Genomic DNA, 21825 nt, shown 5'->3' with positions numbered 1-21825 from the left:
GTGGCCCGTACTAGGTATCTACCTCTGCTATCTCGGCCACCTATTTTTTTTTTTACCAAAGTCTGCCAAAATCCCTTCTGTGGCAGCTGACGGCGGTTCCTTTGCCCCTTGTCCAGGGTTGAATATATGGAGAAGAGCAAACACCTGCAGGAGCAGCTGAACGAGCTGAAGACCGAGATCGAAGCTCTGAAACTGAAGGAGAGAGAGACAACCCTGGATATCCTGCACGGCGAAAACCACGACCGGGGCAACAGCAAACACAACACCATTAAGAAGGTAACAACTCTCCCGGCTCTTTTCGACACGGCCAATCGTAGCCTTTGCTGACGTGGGGGGTCCCCAAGCTGGCTGGGAAACCCCTTTTCATGATAGCTGGGGATTCCGAGAGTTGCAAAACACGGGAAGGGGGGCATTCTGCAACCACCACCACCACCCCTTGGCAATTTTGTATGCCGCCCCTAGTCTATGGAGAGGGGCGGCATACAAATCCAATAAATGAATGAATGAATGAATGAATGAATGAATAAAACAAACAAAGAAACAAACAAACAAACAAATTCTCACTAGCCTTAACGTCTTTGGAGATTCTACATCAGTGATGGCGAACCTTCGTTGGAGATCCGTTGGGGATTCAGGATTGGTTATATCCTGCCCAGAAGGAATCTCATTTTAAGGCCTCTCGTTTTTAATTTCGGGAAGTTGGTGAAACAAGGGAATTTTGAACCGAGCAGATGGGGTCGAAAGACCTAAAAGTAGAGACGTCTCAACATTTAATTTAATTTAATTTAATTTAATTTAATTTAATTTAATTTAATTTAATTTAATTTAATTTAATTTAATTTAATTTAATTTAATTTAATTTAATTTAATTTAATTTAATTTAATTTAATTTAATTTAATTTAATTTAATTTAATTTAATTTAATTTAAATGCCGCTCTTCTTCTTAGACTCAGGGCGGCTTACAACATGTTAAGCAATAGCCCTTTTTAACAGAGCCAGCCTATTGCCCCCACAATCCGGGTCCTCATTTGACCCACCTCGCAAGGATGGAAGGCTGAGTCAACCTTGAGCCGGTGATGAGATTTGAACCACTGACTTTCAGATCTACAGTCAGCTTCCATGGCCTGCAGTACAGCACTCTACCTGCTGCGCCACCCCACCTTGGCGACTTTTAAAAGACTTGCCGACTTCAATTCCCAGAATTCCCCAGCCAATTCTGGGAGTTTGAAAGTCCACAATTGTTTTCCAAGTCAGAATCTGCTTGGCCTAAAGTGAATCTAATGCAGTCATGGTGAACCTTTTTTTCCCTTGGGTGCCGAAAGAGAGTGCACGCATGTTATCGCGCATGCACGAGTGCCCACGCCCATAATTCAATGCCTGGGATGAGCGAAAACAGCTTCCCCTGCCCTTGGAGTCTCTCTGGAGGCCGGAAACAGCCTGTTTCCTAACTTCTGGTGGGCCCAATAGGCTCGTGTTTCGCCCTCCCCAACCTCCAAGGGCTTCCCTGTTTGTTATGACCTATAAAGTCCTTCATGGCACCGGACCAGAATATCTCTGGGACCGCCTTCTGCCGCACGAATCCCAGCGACCAGTTAGGTCCCACAGAGTGGGCCTTCTCCGGGTCCCGTCAACTAAACAATGTCTTTTGGCGGGACCCAGGGGAAGAGCCTTCTCTGTGGCGGCCCCGACCCTTTGGAACCAACTCCCCCCAGATATCAGAGTTGCCCCCACCCTCCTAGCCTTTCGTAAGCTCCTTAAAACCCACCTCTGTCGTCAGGCATGGGGGAATTGATAACTTTCCCTCCCCCATGGCTTATAAAATTTATGCATGGTATGCTAGCATGTATGATTGGTTTCTAAATTGGGGTTTTAAATTAACTTAAATATTAGATTTGTTTACATTGTATTATTATTGCTGTGAGCCGCCCCGAGTCTGCGGAGAGGGGCGGCATACAAATCTGATAGATAGATAGATAGATAGATAGATAGATAGATAGATAGATAGATAGATAGATAGATAGATAGATAGATAGATAGATTAGATAGATAGATTAGATAGACAGACAGACAGACAGACAGACAGACAGACAGACAGACGATTATAGATAGATAGATAGATAGATAGATAGATAGATAGATAGATAGATAGATAGATAATGATAGAAAGATAGATAGATAGATAGATAGATGATAGATAGATAATGATAGGAAGATAGATAGATAGATAGATAGATAGATAATGATAGGAAGAAAGATAGATAGATAGATAGATAGATAGATAGATAGATCGATAATGATAGGAAGATAGATAGATAGATAGATAGATAGATAGACAGACAGACAGACAGACAGACAGACGATTATAGATAGATAGATAGATAGATAGATAGATAGATAGATAGATAATGATAGAAAGATAGATAGATAGATAGATCGATAATGATAGAAAGATAGATTGATAGATAGATAGACAGACAGACAGACAGACAGACGATTATAAATAGATAGATAGATAGATCGATAATGATAGAAAGATAGATACAGTAGATAGATAGATAGATAGATAGATTTAAAAAAAAAATAAGAGAGGGTAAAATCGCCCTCCCCCATCCCCCTGGAGGCTCTCTGGAGGCCGGAAACAGCCTGTTTCCCAACTTCTGGTGGGCCCAGCAGGCTCGTGTTTCGCCCTCCCCAATCTCCAAAGGCTTCCCTGGAAGCCAAAAACGCCCTCTCAGAGCCTCTGTGTGAGCCAAAAATCAGCTGGCCGGCACACACATGCACATTGGAGCTGAGCTAGGGCAAAGGCTCGCCTGCCAGCAGATATGGCTCCGCGTGCCACCTGTGTCCCCTAGGCCATAGGTTCACCATCACTGTTCTACATCATCCAGGTCATGGTCATCTCCATTTTCCCAAGAGGCAGCTGGACTTCCTGGGTTTTTTTTTTCTTTGAAGACATTTCGCTTCTCATCCCAGAAGCATCTTCGGCTCTGACCAGTTGGTGGGGGAAATGGAAGGATTGATACTCCTTGCCGAGAGATGGTCCCTCACGTCCTTTTGGAAGGGTCGTTGAGGCCCCTTGGAGGTTTTATCTGTGCCCTCGGGCTCCAAGAGGCCATCGATGCCAAAATTGAACGGCCCTCTCTCGACACACGGGAAGGGATACGAGACCATCCATCTCTTTTTTAGCTGTTCGGATTGTGAGGGACCGATGGACGCCGTGGCCTTTGATGAGAAAGACAATCTCTTTACATAGGTTAAAAACAGCATTTTCAGAAGGCTCCCTTTGAACCTTTCTCAAGCAGGAGAAGAACCTCTTCTCTTCTCTTCCCTTCCTCTTCCCTTCCCTTCCTTGTCTCCTTTCCTTCCTCCTCTCTTCTCTCCTTCCTCTCCCCTTTCCTCTTTCCTTTCTCTCCTCTCCTTTCTCTTTCCTTCTTCTCTCGTCTCGTCTCCTCCCCTCCCCTCCCTTCTTTTTTCTTTCCTTTCCCTCTCTCCTTTCCTTCCTCCTCTCCTCTCTTCTCTCCTCTCCTCCATTCCCTTCTCTCCTTCCTCTTCCCTTTCCTCTTTCCTTTCTCTCCTCTCCTTTCTCTTTCCTTCTTCTCTCGTCTCGTCTCCTCCCCTCCCTTCCCTTCTTTTTTCTTTCCTTTCCCTCTCTCCTTTCCTTCCTCATCTCCTCCCTTCCCCTGCCTTCCCTCCCTCTTTCCTTCCCTTTCTCTCTCCTTTCCATTCTCTCTCGCTTCTCCTTTCTCTCTTTCCTTCCTCCTCTTTTCTCCTCTCAACTCTCCCCTCCCTTCCCTTTGTCTTTCTTTCCCTGTCTCCTTTCTTTCCTCCTCCCCTCCCCTCTCTTCCTCTTTCCTTCCTTCCCTTTCTTTCTCTCTCCTTTCTCTCCTCTCCTTTCTCTCTTTCCTTTCTCCTCTCCTCTCATCGCCTCCCCTCTCTTCCCTTCATCTTTCTTTCCCTCTCTCCTTTCTTTCCTCCTCTCCTCCCCTCCCCTCCTCTTTCCTTCCCTTTCTCTCTCCTCTCCTTTCTCTCTTCCCTTCCTCCTCTCATCCCCTCCCCTTCCTTCCCTTTGTCTTTCTTTCCCTCTCCCCTCCCCTCCCCTCCCTTCTTCTTTTCTTCCCTTTCTCTCACCTCTCCTCTCCTTTCTCTCTTTCCTTCCTCCTCTCTTCTCCTCTCCTCTTTTTCCTTCCCTTCATGTTTCCATTCTTTCCCTCTCTCCTTTCCTTCCTCCTCTCCTCCCCTCTCCTCCCCTTCCTTCCCTTCCCTCCTTCCTCTTCTTTTCCCTTCCTCTTCCCCCCCTCTCTCGTTTTCCTTCTTTCCTTCCCCCTCTCTTCTCCCCTCCCCTCTCCTGTCCAAGTGCTTGATCTGAGCACAAAATAAAACGAGCCTGCCAGGGCAAAAAAACCCCAACCCACTCAATTCCTCCCTTGCTTCAGTAGAAGGATCCTGTGAATTCCTGCAATAGAGAACTCCAAAACCCCCGAAGAGGGGCAGGGATGCAGTTCCCAAGAAGGCCCTGGTGGAAGGAGATGAATCCCTCTCTCTGTTGCTAGAAAAGGAAAGGCCGTGTTTGTTTTCTCTCCCCTCCGTTAATGGCGAAGGCGTCCCTCTGTTTACCTTCCCAAGGAAAAGAGAACGGCAGAGGATTCAAAGGCAACTTGGAGAGGCAGGCTAGACCACCCTGAGCCTCCTCCTCCGTTTCTCCCTTTCCTCCTGTCCTGAGGCCACCCAGGAATGGGCAGGAAAGCTGAGCTGCAAACCCCAGCTCTCCTTCTGCCTCGGTGGTGACAGAAACGGAGCTAAAGAGACAAGCAGGGGTTTCGGTTACCTGCCATCTCCGAAGCTTGTGGAATACAGAAATCTCCCTTTGTGAGCCGCCTGAACAAACACGTCCCTGTTCCAAAAGCAAAAAGATCGGTAGAGGCCCAAACTTGTGAAACGTGACTAGTTTAAACAAGGCAGGGGATGTTTGCAGAGGTTAGCTTTTGGAATAATTCCTGTATTTTCTATCTGGTGGATAGGTCAGTATGATGATGATAGAAACGATGGATAGATAAATAAAAGTGATGATGAGGAAGATAGATAGATACGATGATAAATAGTTGTAGCGGTAGATAGGTAGGTAGTTATGATAGAAATGATTGTGATAGATGTGATAAATATGATAAATGGACATGATAGTGATAGATAAGATAGATATATGATTGATAGATAGATGGATGGATGGATGGATGGATGGATGGTTGGTTGGTTGGATGGATGGATGGATGGATGGATGGACGGATGGATAGACGGACAGACCGATGCATATATACATACATACATACAGTAGATATGATAGTGATAGATATGATAGATATGATAGTGATAGATAAGATAGATAGATAGATAGATAGATAGATAGATAGATAGATAGATAGATAGATAGATAGGTAGATGGGTAGATGGGTAGATGGGTAGATGGGTAGATGGACGGATGGACAGACCGATGCATACATACATATATACAGTATATATTATACTGATAGATATGATAAATAGATATCATAGTGATAGATAAGATAGATAGATGATAGATAGATAGATAGATAGATAGATAGATAGATAGATAGATAGATAGATAGATAGATAGATAGATGATGGACAGACGGACGGACGGACGGACGGATAGACAGATGCATACATACATACATACATACATACATACATACATACAGTAGATATTATAGTGATATATATGATAAATAGATATGATAGTGATAGATAAGATAGATGGTAGGTAGGTAGGTAGGTAGATAGATGTATAGACTGATAGATGGACAGACAGATACATACATACATTAGATATAATAGTGATAGATATGATAAATAGATCCCTCCAGAAGTTGTGAATGCCACAACACTGGAAGTTTTTAAGCAGATGTTGGATATCATTTGTCTGTAGTGTAGGGTTTCCTGCCTAAGCAGGGGGTTGGACTAGAAGACCTCCAAGGTCCCTTCTCACTCTTTTGTTATTATTATTATTATTGTAAAAACCTCCCAGGAGTTTGTCAGCCACGAATTTCTCCACTTTTGCCAGATAAATATGATTTCTGCGAAATGAATGCCGTAAGAACCCAGCAGAAAATTTGTTATCAAAAGAATGAAGAATTTCATTTTATTTCTTTAAAGAAAAACCACTTTCCTCTCTAAAGAGCTTGGGGCTCATGATGTAGCTTATTGATATTTCATGTATTGTCCCCAGAGGCCAGGGATGTAGGTCAAGCCCACCATCTCAGCCTTTTCATAACAGAGATTTTCATCTGGTTTTTATTGCAATTATGACCCCTGCAAAGGAAAGGTCACTCCATGGTTTATTTGCCAGAGTGGAGATATTAGCAGGCACTATTGTCATGCAAATATGAAGATATGTATGCCGATTTTCTTCTGCCTTTTAATTTGTATCCATACGCACATAAGTATGCTTTGGTGGGTTCTTTGTGTGTTTGTGTGTGAGAGAGAAATATACAAAACAGAAGAGATGGAGAAAGGTAGAAAGAAAGGGAGAGAAAGAGATGAGACAGAGAGAGAAGATAAAGAGACAGAGAAAAAGACAGGTGAGAGATTTAGATGGAATACAAAGAGAAAGACAGAGAGAGAGAAGAGGAAGAAGTGATAGAGGAAGACAGAAAGACAGAGAAAAAGACAGGTGAGAGGGATAGATGAAATAAAAAGAAAGACAGAAAAAGAAAAGAGGAAGAAGTGATAGAGAAAGAGAGGAGAGATGAGACAGAGGAAGAAATAGACAAAGAAGAGGAAGAGGAAGAAGTGATAGATAAAGAGAGAAGGAAAGATGAGACAGAAGAAATAGACAAAGAAAGAAAAAGAAAAAAGAAAGAAAGAGAAAGAAAGAAATGAGACAGAAGAGATGGATAGAAGGAGAGAAAGAAAGAGAGAAAGAGTGATGAGATAGAGAAAGAGAAAGAAATGCAGAGATAGGAGGTGATAGGAGAGAGAAAGATGAAAGAGACAAATAGAAGAAAGAGAGAAAGATGAGACAGCAGACATAGAAGAGAAAGAAAGAGCGAGAGATAGAGGAAGAAGTGATAAATAAAGATAGAGAAAGAGATGAGACAGACATAGAAGAATTAGAGAGAGAAAGATGAGACAGACAGAAAGATAGAGAGAGATAGGAGAGGAAGAAGTGAGAAGAGAAAGAGAGAAAGAAAAAAGACACAAATAGAAGAAATAGAGAGAGAGACGGAGAGAGACAGAGAGAGAGATGAGACAGGAAGAGAGAGGAAGCAGATAGGTAAGAAAGGAAGGAAGGAAGGAAAGAAAGAAAGTAGAAAGACACAAATAGAAGAAATAGAGAGAGTGAGAAAGAGAGATGAGACAGATGGAAGAGAGAGAGAGAGAGAGAAAATTGATTTTCTCTTTTTAAAAGAAAATAATGTCACCAAGGCCGAGATCGCCCCGCTACCCTCTCGGCTGGAGCAAGATCTTCTTCTGGAAGACAGAGGAGTAGAGTTAATTTCTTTATTGGATTTAAAAGTATTTCGAAAGTGCGACGTTTGTGCCGAAGAGCTCAGAAAGCATATTAGTAAGGAGACTTTTCCCTGCTCTTCAGGCTTAAATAGTCTTAAGGATGTGAAGCGTTCGGGCCAAAGGGACGAAGGGAAGAGAGGAGAAAGCAGGCTTGAAACAATGCAAGTTATGTCCCAACCTTTATCGAAGAGGGATCTTCTCCAAAAGCTCATAGGTGACAAAGGGGGGGGGGGTGTTTCTCCATCCTGGCTGATGTTAAGGCACTTATTTCACTCGTAAAAAAACCCCACCCCATAATGAAACTCACTTCTGATGGCCTTGAGCTCGGTTGCAGGTTCCTCCTTTCTCACAAACAATATCTATTATCAATATTATCAATATCTATATTATTATCAATATTATCAATATCTATTATACCTACAAAATATCTATTATACCTACAAAAGCCTCTACTTACAAACTTTTCTAGATAAGAACCGGGTGTTGGAGATTTTTTTGCCTCTTCTCAAGAACCATTTTCCACTTATAAACCCAAGCCTCTGAAACTCTAACCAGAAAAGGCAGGTAGAAGCCTCCGTGGGGCCTCTCTAGGAATCTCCTGGGAGGAAACAGGGCCGGAAAAGATGGGGAGAAGCCTCCGTGGGGCCTCTCTAGGAATCTCCTGGGAGGAATCAGGGCCGGAAAAGGCAGGGAGAAGCCTCCGTGGGGCTTCTCTAGGAATCTCCTGGGAGGAAACAAGGCCGGAAAAGGCGGGGAGAAGCCTCCGTAGGGCCTCTCTAGGAATCTCCTGGGAGGAAACAGGGCTGGAAAAGACAGGGAGAAGCCTCCGTGGGGCTTCTCTAGGAATCTCCTGGGTGGAAACAGGACCAGAAAAGGCAGGGGGAAGCTTCCGTGGGGCCTCCCTAGGAATCTACTGGGAGGAAACAGGGCCGGAAAAGGCAGGGAGAAGCCTCCGTGGGGCCTCTCGAGGAATCTTCTGGGAGGAAACAGGGTTGGAAAAGGCAGGAGGAAGCCTCCGTGGGGCCTCTCTAGGAATCTCCTGGGAGGAAACAGGGCCGGAAAAGGCAGGGAGAAGCCTCCGTGGGGCCTCTCTAGGAATCTCCTGGGAGGAAACAGGGCCGGAAAAGGCAGGGAGAATCCTCCGTGGGGCCTCTCTGGGAATCTCCTGGGAGGAAACAGGGCCGGAAAAGGCAGGGAGAAGCTTCCGTGGGGCCTCTCTAGGAATCTCCTGGGAGGAAACAGGGCCGGAAAAGGCAGGGAGAAGCCTCCGTGGGGCCTCTCGAGGAATCTTCTGGGAGGAAACAGGGCCGGAAAAGGCAGGGAGAAGCCTCCGTGGGGCCTCTCGAGGAATCTTCTGGGAGGAAACAGGGTTGGAAAAGGCAGGAGGAAGCCTCCGTGGGGCCTCTCTAGGAATCTCCTGGGAGGAAACAGGGCCGGAAAAGGCAGGGAGAAGCCTCCGTGGGGCCTCTCTAGGAATCTCCTGGGAGGAAACAGGGCCGGAAAAGGCAGGGAGAATCCTCCGTGGGGCCTCTCTGGGAATCTCCTGGGAGGAAACAGGGCCGGAAAAGGCAGGGAGAAGCTTCCGTGGGGCCTCTCTAGGAATCTCCTGCTGATTGGCCCAAAGTCATCCAGTTGGCTTTCATGAGTAAGGCGGGACTTGAACTCGCTACCTCCTTTTTCTTGCCTGGTTTGCTTTCACCACTGGACCAGAACCATCTCTGTGTAGACGTTGCTACGTGGTCCATAAACAAGGCTCTGGAAGATGCTCGCTTTCTTCTATCTCCCTGTGCTTAAAAATTGAAGCTTTTTATCTGGATTTTATGGAACTCCCCCCCTCAAAACCTCCTGAATCCAAAGAAAATGCGCCCCCCCCCCGCCCCCCTGAACCTCTTAGTGTGATGCACAAAACCGTGGCTACTCTCTTGAATTCATGGAGGACTCTTCTGTTTCTTATCGTTACCGGTTTTAGCCTCAAGCACCAGGCAGAAGACCTATCTGCATTTGAACTCCCCAAGTAACTTACTCCAAGGTACTTTTCAATGTTTGGTGTCGGGTGTGGGTGTGTCTCTCCTACTAACGCCTGCATGAACTCGCCTGTGGCAGGTTGCTACTACTTCACCAGCTTTCCGTCTCTTGCTCCACACAAGGGTGTCCGTGGTGTGTTTGTGCGTCACGGTTTCTAGATAGCCGCCAAACTTAAAATCAAGAGCCCGAGGCAGAAACATTCCTCCAAAGTTTGGTATCTCAAAGCCGGAGAGAGGTTTCTCCTTCCTGATTTTGGTGTCTGGGCTAAAAGGTGCCTGGACATGGGCAGTGAGGATGGAGGCGGCTTCCAGAGGCTGAGCACAGCCGACAACAATTCCAGAGGCCTCTGTGTGTGACCACAACGCTCCCATCATCCCAAACCATGGGCATCCTCCTTCTCTCCCTCCCTTCCTTTTTCTTCTCCCTTCCTTCTGTCCTTTTTCTCCTTTTTCCTTCCTTCCTTCCTTCCTTTCTCTCTCTCTCTCTCCTTCCTTCCTTCTTTTCTCTCCTTCCTTTCTCTCTCTCTTTCCTTCCTTCCTTCCTTTCTCTCCTTCCCTTCTCTCTCTCTCTCTCTCCTTCCTTCCTTTCTCTCCTTCCTTTCTCTCTCTCTCTCCTTCCTTCCTTCCTTTCTCTCCTTCCTTTCTCTCTCTCTCTCCTTCCTTCCTTCCTTTCTCTCCTTCCTTTCTCTCTCTCCTTCCTTCCTTCCTTTCTCTCCTTTTCTCTCTCTCCTTCCTTCCTTCCTTTCTCTCCTTCCTTTCTCTCCTTCCTTTCTCTCTCTCTCTCCTTCCTTCCTCTCTCCCCTTCCTCCCTTCCCTCCTTCCTTCCTGTCTCTCTCCTTCCTTCCTTGCTCTCTCTCCTTCTTTCCTTCCTCTCTCCTTCCTTCCTTGCTCTCTCTCCTTCCTTCCTATTGTTTTCTCTCTCTATTCCCTTCCTTCCTTCCTTCCTTCCTTCCTTCCTTCCTTCCTTCCTTCCTTCCTTCCTCCCTTCCTTCCTGTACAGTAGTTAGAAAGCAGTGCTGCAGGCTAACTCTGCCCACTGCCAGCAGGTTGATCCTGACAGGCTCAAGGGTGACTCAACCTTCCATCTTCCGAGATGGGTAAAATGAGGACCCAGATTGTTGGGGGCAACAGGCTGGCTCTGTAAACCACTTAGAGAGGGCTGTAAAAGCACTGTGAAGTGGCATATAAGTCTAAGGTGTATTTCTATCTCCTTCCTTCCTTCCTTCCTTCCCTCCTCCTTTTCTCTGTTTCTCCTTCCTTCCTTCTTTTCTCTGTTTCTCCTTCCTTTCTTCCTTCCTTTCTCTCTCTCTCTCTCTCCTCCCTCCCTCCCTCCTGGTTAGAATGCAGTACTGCAGGCTGACTCTGCCCAGTGCCAAGAGTTCGATCCCGACCAGCTCAGGTTGACTCAGCCTTCCATCCTTCCGCAGTGGGTAAAATGAGGACAATTAAGGCGGTGCAGACGACAGGCTCAATCATTCCTCTGTAGAACCGCGCCAGCAGCAGAGGCTTTTTTCGCTTCGGTTTCAGCAACCCGTAGTAAGCTTGTTTAGATTCCAGCGTCCTCAAATCTCTTTCCTCCCCATCGCTTCTAGATATTAATTTCTGCTCTGTGTTGCGCTGATTAAGCTACTAGGACCCAAGGACCCCATTTAAAAAAGAGAAAAAAAATTCAATATGTATCTCAGTCGAAGCCGCCAAAGTTCTCCATTGAAGTGAGACCTATTGTATTAGCCATAAAGATTTTTTTTCCTCTCTTTCTCTCTTGACACTAAAATCAACATCCAGTAATGAGCTCGGAGTACTTTATGGAAATCTGCACGGACCTTTTGCTGCAACCTCCCCAGCAGACGATTAAATAGTGGAAATTGTAGATGACCCGAAGCCGCTCTGTTCTTTGAGATAGAAGGTTAAAAAAACCCCCAAAAATGATTCCCTTCTTGTCATGCTAATCTTGTTTGGTGGTGGTGGGGGACCCAAATCCAGACAACAAATAGAGATTTGATTCACACATTTTTCAGTTTTAACAAGGTTCAGCTCAGGTAACAATTAACCCCGGGGAAATAATAATCGTGCCTAGAGAATTGCATAAACTCTGTAAAAAAAAAGCACCCAACCGTATTTATAAATTCTACTAGTTTTTCCTCATCGTTCCTATCACCCATCTCCTCCCACTTATGACTGTATGACTGTAACTTGTTGCTTGCATCCTTAAGATTTTTATTAATATTGATTGTTTCTTCCATTGCTCATTTGACCCCTATGACAATCATTAAGTGTTGTGCATTATGATTCTTGACAAATCTATATTTTCTTTTGTGTACACTGAGAGCATCTGCACCAAAGACAAATTCCTTGTGTGTCCAATCACACTTGGCCAATAAAGAATTCTATTCCCTTCTATTCTATTCTATTCTATTCTATTCTGAGTCTATGGAGAGGAGTGGCATACAAATCGAATATATTATTATTATTATTATTATTATTATTATTATTATTATTATTATTTCTATTCTATTCTATCTTTTCTTTTATGTACACTGAGAGCATCTGTACCAAGGACAAATTCATTGTTTAGTTTAGTTTAGTTTTATTGGATTTATATGCCGCCCCTCTCCGAAAACTCGGGGCGGCTAACAGCAATCATAAACAATATACAGTAATAATCCAATACTAAAAGCGAATTTAAAAACCCCTTAATATATAAAAAAACCCAAACATACATGCAAGCATACCATACATACAATTGTAAAGGCCTAGGGGGAGAAGGAATCTTAATTCCCCCATGCCTGGCAGCAGAGGTGGGTTTTAAGTAGCTTGCGAAAGGCAAGGAGGGGGGAGTTGGTTCCAGAGGGCCGGGGCCGCCACAGAGAAGGCTCTTCCCCTGGGCCCCCGCCAAGCGGCATTGTTTAGTTGACGGGACCCGGAGAAGACCCACTCTGTGGGACCTAACTGGTCGCTGGGATCCGTGCGGCACAAGGCGGTCCCTGAGATAATCTGGTCCGGTGCCATGAAGGGCTTTATATTGTGTGTCCAATCACACTTGGCCAATAAAGAATTCTGTTCTATTCTATTCTATTCCTATTCTATTCTATTGCGAAGGGAGTTTTTTTAAGGTTTTATGAAATATCAGCAGAGCTGGGACCTTTTTTCTAGAACAGGCCCCTAAACCCCCTCTCTCAATCTTACACTGATTTGACAGAGCCTGGTTCGATAAAAGCTTTAAAAAATGTTGCTGTTTTACAGGCAAGGGATTAGGATGTTAATAGGGCTTGTGAGATGGATTTGTATTTCTACAGGGGAGTCCTGGACGTACGACCACAAGTGAGCTTGAAATTTATTTGATTTGTTGAAATGGATTTATTGAGCCGGTCAGGATCGAACTCCTTGGGCTGGGCAGAATGAGCTTGCAATATTGCAATTTAACAGCAGGGAAGAGAAAGGGAAGGAAAGGGAAGGAAAAAAGAAAAGAAAAGAAGGAAAGGAAGGAAAAATGGAAGGAAGGAGAAAGAAAAAGAGAAAAGAAGGAAGGAGAAAAAAGGAAAGAAGGAAAGATAGAAATAAAAAGAAAGAAAGAGACAAGAGGGAAAGAAGGAAGCAGAAAGAAAAAGAAAGAAGGGAAGGAAGTAAAGGAAGAAAGGAGAAAAAAGGAAGGAGCATGAGAAAGGAGGAAAGAAGGAAAAAAAAGAAGGGAAGGAAGGAAGGAGAAAAGAAAGAGCAGAGAAATAGCACTTAGATACCACTTCACAGTGCTTGCCAGGACCTTTCTAAGCTGTTTACAGAGTCAGCCTCTTGGCCCCCAACAATCCAGCTCCTCATTTTACCCATCTCGGAAGGACGGAGGGCTGAGAGCAACAATGAAAGTGGGTAAGAGCCGCTCCGAGTCTTTGGAGAGGGGCAGCATACAAGTCTAATAAATAATAATAATAAGAGCCGGGAACATCGTTAGCACCTGGTTAGGGCTGGAAAGAAACTTATTCGGAGCAAATTAGAGCAATGGGAAAAACCCTGCAAAGACTTCAAGCTTGGAAAACATTCTTTGCAGAGAGTAACAATGAAAGAGCTTGCAAGCGGGTAAGAGCTGGGAACATCATTAGCACCTGCTTAGGGCTGGAAAGAAACTTATTTGGAGCAAGTAGAACAATGGAAAAAACCCCGCAAAGACTTTGAGCTTGATAAACATTCTTCGCAGAGAGTAACAATGAAAAAGCATGCAAGGGAAGAGCTGGGAACATCAGTAGCACCTAGTTAGGGCTGGGGGGGAAGCTACATTCAGAGTATAAGATGTACCCAAATTTATCAGAAAAAGGTGCATCTTATACTCCCCCAAAAATACGGTAATTCAGGAATAACACAGGGATAAACCAACTGGCTCACCTGCCTGTATTCCATTGGGTTTCCCGAATAAAGAATTAGGCATCGGTGGCTTGCAAGGATAAACAACCTCTCTTTTCTTCCCAATTATATTTCAAAGGAAGCTTTAACCAAAAGCTTCCTTTGAAGGGAAGATCTCGGGAAGCCTTTGCCAGCAAGCTTTGGTGGGTTTCATGTTGACCTTGTCTTGTTAAGTACCGGGTTTTTTCCCATCATTTTTATGCTGCTGAAAATCTTAAGGCAAGGGGAACAGCAGTATTTATTTATTTATTTATTAGATTTGTATGCCGCCCCTCTCCGAAGACTCGGGGTGGCTAACAACAGTTTAAAAAGACAATGTAAACAAATCTAGTAGCATCGATAAAGGATGTCGTTAAGTTTTTTTTTCCCCACTCGGCGTTCTGCGAAACCTATCTAAATTTTTCTGCGCAAATCTAAATATATTCCCTTTTTTTAGGGGGGAGAAAAGCTTTAGATGTCATGGATGGTGTTGTTATTGCCAGGAGGTTTGTTGCTTCCTCAGATCCATCGCCTTGATTCTCTTGTTTCAGCCCTGCCTGGTGTGTTTATTTAGAATTATTTCTACACAAATGTGCATGCACACACACAAACACCCAGAGAGGGACTTGTTCTGTCCCAGCGACGACCCCCTCTCCAAAGAAATAGGTCCGCACACAGAGAGATTTTACAAGATTTAAGCATGTAATTCTAATATTTTCGGAGCAGGGAGGTTTGGGTTTTGAAATCCAGCAACAAAGCAAGCAAGAAGTCTGTTTGGTGGCCAACTGCTCATTAGTGTCCAGAACTGAACCCAAAACCCACAGATATTTTCTTTGATCGCACGGCTCTCAGTATAACTGACTCACTTCGAGTTGGATGGAAGCCCGGAGATAATGAGCCGAACTCCCCAGTTTGTAATTCATCATTGAAATAATAAATAATCTAAGAGAGAAGTCCGAGCAGACATCTGGAATGCAATGGAAGTTTGAGCTTCCGCACTGAAGCTCAAATGTAAATAGCCAATTGTTCTAGAGGTCTATTCGCGCAGAGATCGCCTCTTGCTTAGCCACTCGTGCCTTCTGGCAACCCTGCGTACCCTAGCATCTTTTCCTGAGGCTCTTTTCCTGAGTCACTCATATGCACCTCGGGAGGTGCAGAAGTCCCTGCTTGGCTTTCAGCTTCGGACACCCCATCCTCCCCGACCTCCCGATTCTCAGACTCGGGTACCGAATGCACTGGCCTAGGGTACCAGTCCACACCCGTCTCTCGATGCTCGGAACCCCTGACCAGCTGTCTGCAGGGGATATAAACCCTTCCACTCCCCACCATTCAATCCGAACTTAAGAATCTTCTTCGAGGAGAAGGGAAATGTCTTCAAACAAAAAAAAAGCATTTTTCCTTCCTCCCAAATCCGGACGCCTCCTTCCCTTCGCTTGGGTTTTTTTCTGCGCGGTTCGAAACCCTCTTGGGAATTTCGGACTGCCGAATCCAGCCGGAATCCGAGTTTTCCCTCCTGGTTTTTTTTAAACCCAGAACCAGCCTTTTTGGGAAAGGAACGGGGGGGGGGGAATCCCCTTTAGCAGGTCGCGTAATTTCAATTCTACGAGAGTTTGCGGAGGCAGCAGAAGTTCCTCGCCTCTAGTTATTGAGTTAGCAGCTGCAAAACTGATTTGGCCGCAATGGAGTTTTCAGATAATGGAGAGGGGGGAAAATCTAATAATCCATCCAATTCATGGGAAGAATGAAAAACATCTGGCAGAAGGAGGATGCTCCTCTGTCTCTTCCGGGTCCCCAGATCTCCTTTGCGGTCTGGCTGCTTAATTATCACCATCTGCCTCCCCTCCCTCCCTCCCCTCCCCCCTCTCTCTCCCTCTCTTTCTTTCTTTCTTCTCTTTCTCTCTATCTCTCTCTTCTCTCTCTCCCTTTCTCCACCCTTATTCTCTTTCTCTCTTTTTCTTTCTCTCATCTTTCTCTCCTCTCTTTTTCTTTCCTCTCTTTTTCTCTTTCCTTTCTCGTGTCTTTCTTCTCTCTCTTTCTTTCTCTCTCCCTCTCTCATCATTCTTTATTTCCTCTCTCTTTCTTCTCCTTTTCTCTCCTCTTCCCTCCCTCCCCTCCCCCCCTCTTTCTGTCTTCTCTTTCCTTCTCATCACTATCTCTTCTTTCTCTTTTCTCTGTTTCTTCTCTCCCCTTTTCTCCACCCTTACTCTCTTTCAGTTTCTCTTTCTCTACTCTCTTTTTCTTTCTTCCCTTTTTCTCTTCTCTTCTATTTCTCGTCTCTCTCCTCTCTCTCTTTTTCTTTCTCTCTCCCTCTCATTCTTTATTTCCTCTCTCTTCTCCTTTTCTCTCTTCCCTTCCCTTCCTCCCCCCCTTTCTGTCTTCTCTTTCTTTCTTTCTCATCACTCTATCTCTTCTTTCTCTTCTCTCTGTTTCTTCTCGCTCTCCTTTTCTCTGCCCTTACTCTCTTTCTGTTTCTCTTCTCTTTTTCTCTTCTCTTCTATTCCTCATCTCTCTCTTCTCCCTTTCTTTTTCTTTCTCCCTCTCTCGTCATTCTTTATTTCCTCTCTCTTTCTTCTCCTTCTCTCTCTTCTCCCCTCCCTCCTTCTTTCCTCCCTCCTTTCCTTACCTAAAGTCATTTATACATTTATAGTGTAGCGCAGGCTCTGTGTGCGAAAATCTTCCCAACAGATTTCCCCCATCCCCCCCAAAAAAAGTGTTAGAGGCATTCTGTGTTTCGGGTAATTTCCTTCCTTTCACACCTAAGCAGAAGCCACATGCTTTATGGGCAGTGGCACTGCGGAACCTTATTGCTTTTTAACAAACTGCTGGGATGAAATTAAAAGCAGACTGAATTATGCAAAGCCAGAGAAATCACGCAAATTTATTTATAATTATATCCATAATTTATGGAGACAGGAGAAATTTCGGCTTCTCTGGTGGTGGCAGGGTTTGGATCAGCGTAGGAATTTTCTCACAGGCGGAAAGGGGCAAACGGTGTTGGAACATTCACAACTTCTGGAACACAAGTTTGTTTATTTGTTTGTTTGTTTATTTGACAAACGTACAGGATAGTAATAGTTTGTATAAACATAACATAAGCATCTAAGACTGTTTTTGTGTTGTTGTTGTTGTTGTTGTTATTATTATTATTATTATTAATTAGATTTATATGCCGCCCCTCTCTGAAGACTCGGAGCAGCTCACAACATTTACTACTACTATTATTTATTTATTTATTTATTCATTCATTCATTCATTCATTTATTTAATTATTTAATTATTTATTTGATTATTTAATTATTTAGTTATTTATTTATTTGATTTTTATGCCGCCCTTCTCCTTAGACTCAGGGCGGCTTACAACATGTTAGCAATAGCCCTTTTTAACAGAGCCAGCCTATGGCCCCCACAATCCGGGTCCTCATTTTACCCACCTCGGAAGGATGGAAGGCTGAGTCAACCTTGAGCCGGTGGTGAGATTTGAACCGCTGGCCTTCAGATCTACAGTCAGCTTCAGTGGCCTGCAGTACAGCACTCTACCTGCTGCGCCACCCCGGCTCAGAAATTTTGGGCTCAATTGTGGTCATACATCATCATCATCATCATTATTATTATTATTATTATTATTATTATTATTATTATTATTATCATCTTCCTTTACCTTTCCTTTCAAGGACGTTGTATGAGTGCTGTGCTGTGTTGTGCGAATTGTGTGTCCACCCAAAACTGACCGCATGACAATCAGTTTCTCCAGCTTCGCTCCCCGGTGAGCCTTTGCAAATCGGAGCGCCTAGCGTTTCTGTCCGGTCCCTCCAGGGTTTAGGAACCATAAATATTTCAGTGAATTGTCCATCCGGGGATGATTCATTGTCTTTTTAGACAGGGAGAAAGGGGGGGTGGGGGCAACCACGGAAAAGGAAAGGAGGAGGGGAGGGGAGGGGGGTTGAGTGGGCTGTTCCTTGGCTGGCCCAGAGGATCTCAGAAAGCTTTGCAGAAGCTGGAATGCGCTCGGTAAGCTTGAGATTGGATGGAGCGCTCCATCCCTGTAGCTTTGAGGTGTGTGTGTGTTTGTGTGTGTGTTGGGGGGTGGATGAGTGGAAAACAAGGCCTTTTTTTTTTTAAGATAAGCCCCACTGGGTCTGAGGTATGCTGTCCACATGCTCTTCATTCTTGCCCAGGACCCCGTATTCATTTACAGATTTTATTTTTATCCCATCTTTATTGCAGATGTCTTTCATGCCTAAGGTAGGACTAGAACTCCCAGGCTCCTGGTGATTGGCCTAAAATCCCCCAGTTGTCTTTCATGCCTAAAGTGGGATGAGAACTCACCATCTCCTGGTGATCGGCCCAGAGTCACCCAGCCAGCTTTTATGCCTATAGTACCAGTAGAACTAGAACTCCCAGGCTCCTGGTGATTGGTCCAAAACCCCCCAGCTGTATTTCATGCCTAAAGTGGGACTAGAACTCATATCTCCTGGTGATCGGCCCAGAGTCACCCAGCCAACTTACATGCCTAAGGCGGGACTAGAACTCACAGTCTCCTGGTGATTGGCCCAAAGTCAACCACCTGTCTTTCAAGCCTAAGGCTTGACTAGAACTCACTGTCTTCTAGTGATTGGCCCAAAATCACCCAGCCAGCTTTCATGCCTAAGGCGGGACTAGAACTTCCTGTCTCCTCCTCCTCCTCCTCCTTTCCTCAAACTCCATTCTCTTCTAGCACTGATGATGTTACCTAGTTTGGGCCATGAAATGTCTGCAAGAAAATAGCCAAGCTTTGGAGATAAGAAAAAAGAGAAAAAATATTATATTTTATATTTATTTTTTTTATTTTTATTTTTATTTTATTTTATTTTTTATTAATTTAATTTAATTTAATTTAATTTAATCAAATTTATAGGCCGCCCTTCTCCAAGGCTTTATTTCTCTGTAAAACCCCATAGTTTTATGAGTGAACTTTTCAGCTGGAGCTTCTCGTCCCCGGAGCCCGAACAAGCCGCGACGAAAGCCGTCCGTCTCGGCAAAGATGCCGAGAACAAGCCTCCTTCAGTCTCCCTTCTAACCCTGTTCTTTCCTTTTGTTTCCTCAGCTCACCTTACAAAGCACCAAGTCCCGGGTGGCCTTCTTCGAGGAACTGTAGGAGAAGCCTCCCCCTCCGCTGATCCCGGGACAGCCTTTTATCCCTTGGGAGGCCCAGCCATAAAGCACGATGCGTTGCTTCTTCCGCACCAAGAGTTCCAACTTCCGACTTGACGGGTTGCGGTGAATCGAGGCTCTTCGGTCGCTGGGAGAGTTTTGGCGCGAAGCCTTGTCGATCTTTATAATCTACATAGAGCCAATCGTTTTATCTTATAGCTTTCTTTACCTCTTTTCTCTCTCGTTCTCGGTCCCTGTTCGTATGGGTTGCGTACCGCGGAAGGCTATTAGCCGGAACGCTAAATTAGGCTCATTGCTGCGACTCGTAAGCACGGAAGCAAAAAAAAACATCGCCAAAATACGGGCGCACATGCGGATCCTTGTGCGATTTTGCTACCTCCGCAGCTGCAGAAGAAAAACCGCGCTGGCCCCCACAAACACTCACAAGCTGCGGTGGCGAGCGCAATTTAGCGTTCTGGTTAGCGGTCCAACGCGTGACTCGGATTCGGCTCCTACAGCAGGAGACCGGATTCCGTATTTTAATTTTTTTTCTCTTTCCCGAGTCTGTGAAAACGGCTTTCTGTTCGAGGGAAGAGCCGAGTCCCATTCTTCGATCGTCCGCGAAATGTTTGGGGGAAGCGTGGGTCTGCTTCCACGGCGGAATTTAAGGGCTCACAAAGTTCCTCGCGGAACCGTGCTAGCGTTTATAAGTTTCATCCCGATTCCAGCTGACTTTGAAAGAGGGGTTTTCCTTCCTCCTAGAAGCCAAGCAGGAGATCGGTTGGGGATTCAGGCTTGGGTTATATCCCGCCCCGAAAGAATCGCATTTTAAGGCCGATCGTTTTTAATTTTGGGAGGTTGCTAAAACGAGGGAATTTTAAACCGAGCGGATGGGGTCGAAAGGCCTAAAAGTAGAGACGTCCCAACCTTGGCGACTTTTAAAAGACTTGCTGACTTCAACTCCCAGAATTCCCCAGAAAATTCTGGGAGTTGAAAGTCCACAATTTGTTTCCAAGTCAGACACCCTGCCTGGCCTAAAGTGAATCTAAAGCAGTCATGGTGAACCTTTTTCCCCCCTTGGGTGCCCAAAGAGCCTGCGTGAGTGCCCACACCCATAATTCAATGCCTGTGGAGGGCGAAAACAGCTTCCCCTGCCCCTTGGAGGCTCTCTGGAGGCCAGAAACGGCCTGTTTCCCAACTTCTGGTGGGCCCAGTAGGCTCATGTTTCGCCCTCCCCAGGCTCCAAAGGTTTTCCTGGAGCCGGGATAAGGTAAAAACGCCCTCCCCCATCCCTCCAGAGGCTCTCTGGAAGCCAAAAAACCCCTCCCAGCGCCTTTGTGAGCCAAAAATCACCTGGCCGGCACAAACATGCATATTGGAGCTGAGCTAGGGCAACGGCCCGCATGCCAGCAGATATGTCTCCACGTGCCATCTCTGGCACCTGTGCCATAACTTCGCCATCACTGATCTAATCCATCAGAGGCAGTAAAGGGCTCCCCATTGCTCCCGGTGATCCCTGTGGGCGTCTCGTGTCGGCACGACATTTGGCTTTTGCAAATGCGCTGGAAGGCAAATCTTGTATGAGGTTGTGTGCCAGAGTGAGATTTCGGTGATTTTTGCCGATGTTTTTAGTTTCCACGCTTGCACGGAATAAAAACATTTTTGGCAAAAATCAGCGAAACCGCATTCTCGCGGGCATCCTGCTGCAAGGTTTCACTCCCGGCGCATCCACAGTAGCCAAACCTCGCGCCAATATTAGCACACGCCCGCCAGTCAGCTGGTGCCGGGACGCCGTATTGCGCCCCGTACCAGCTGCAATTCGCTACTGATCAGAGGATTCTTGCCTTCTGGGATTTTAAACATTTTGATAGCACTGGCATTTCTTGATACGTTTTTTCCTACTCAACGTCGACGATTGGAAATACTGCTTTTTTCCAAAGTAAACCGAGCACAATACTGTAATGGCTGCATACTGCCTGAAAAAATAAATACATATATATACAGTATATCTATCTTTCTTATCACGCGGGGCGTACCTGGATATTCTAAGTACAGGGAAGATCTTTGCGTACGAAGATCCATTTATGTTCGGCTTCTAACCCTTTGAACTTCCGGCCGTTTTGAAAATGTCATGTTTGTACAAGAACTTCCGCGAGACGTTCCTTCTTTTTATTAAAGTCTCTGCTATTTTTCAACTTGCCCGGCGTTGGTTGTCTCTCCGCGTCTCTCTTTATTTTTTTCCTTTGCAAGAGGGTCGCCCGGAAAGGAATGCAGCATATTTTCTTTTCTCAGCCTAGAAACATAGAAACAGAGAAGATTGACGGCAGAAAAAGACCTCCTGGTCCATCTAGTCTGCTCTTATACTGTTTCCTATATGTTATCTTAGGATGGAACTATGTTTATCCCAGGCATGTTTAAATTCAGTGACTGTGGATTCTTCCTTCCTTCTTTTCCTTCCTTCCTTCTCTTCCTTCCTTCCCTCCCTCCCTCCCTTCCTTTTTTTTTCTTTCCTTCTTTCTTTCCTTCCTCTCTCCCTTCCTTCCTCATTCATAGAAGACTGATGGCAGAAAAAGACCTCCTGGTCCATCTAGTCTGCCCTTATACTATTTCCTGTATTTTATCTTAGGATGGGTCTATGTTTATCCCAGGCATGTTTACATTCAGTGACTGTGGATTCTTCCTTCCTTCCTTCCTTCCTTCCTTCCTTCCTTCCTTCCTTCCTTCCTTCCCTCCCTCCCTCCCTCCCTCCCTTCCTTTTTTTTTCTTTCCTTCTTT

General features: G+C 45.1%; 1 protein-coding gene across 8 annotated transcripts in view; it reads left to right on the top strand.

The window, feature by feature from the left end:
• The window catches only part of NF2 (NF2, moesin-ezrin-radixin like (MERLIN) tumor suppressor), a 49319-nt gene extending 28074 nt beyond the window's left edge, over positions 1–21245 (top strand). For 4 of the 8 annotated variants that reach the window (XM_070763127.1, XM_070763124.1, XM_070763123.1 and 1 more), the window contains exons 11-13: positions 117–276; positions 9495–9554; positions 19004–21245. In XM_070763127.1, the coding sequence (XP_070619228.1) occupies positions 117–276; positions 9495–9530 (196 nt within the window). In that variant the 3' untranslated portion in view covers positions 9531–9554; positions 19004–21245. The remainder of the gene's footprint in view (positions 1–116; positions 277–9494; positions 9555–19003) is intronic. The other 4 variants (XM_070763126.1, XM_070763122.1, XM_070763129.1 and 1 more) reach the window with 1 other exon arrangement.
• Positions 21246–21825: the final 580 nt, after the last annotated feature.

The sequence above is a fragment of the Erythrolamprus reginae genome, chromosome 10 (genome assembly GCF_031021105.1).
Source record: "Erythrolamprus reginae isolate rEryReg1 chromosome 10, rEryReg1.hap1, whole genome shotgun sequence".
Lineage (NCBI taxonomy): Eukaryota > Metazoa > Chordata > Lepidosauria > Squamata > Dipsadidae > Erythrolamprus > Erythrolamprus reginae.
Note: the sequence above shows the minus strand (reverse complement) of the source record. Positions and strands in the feature narration are given on the sequence as shown.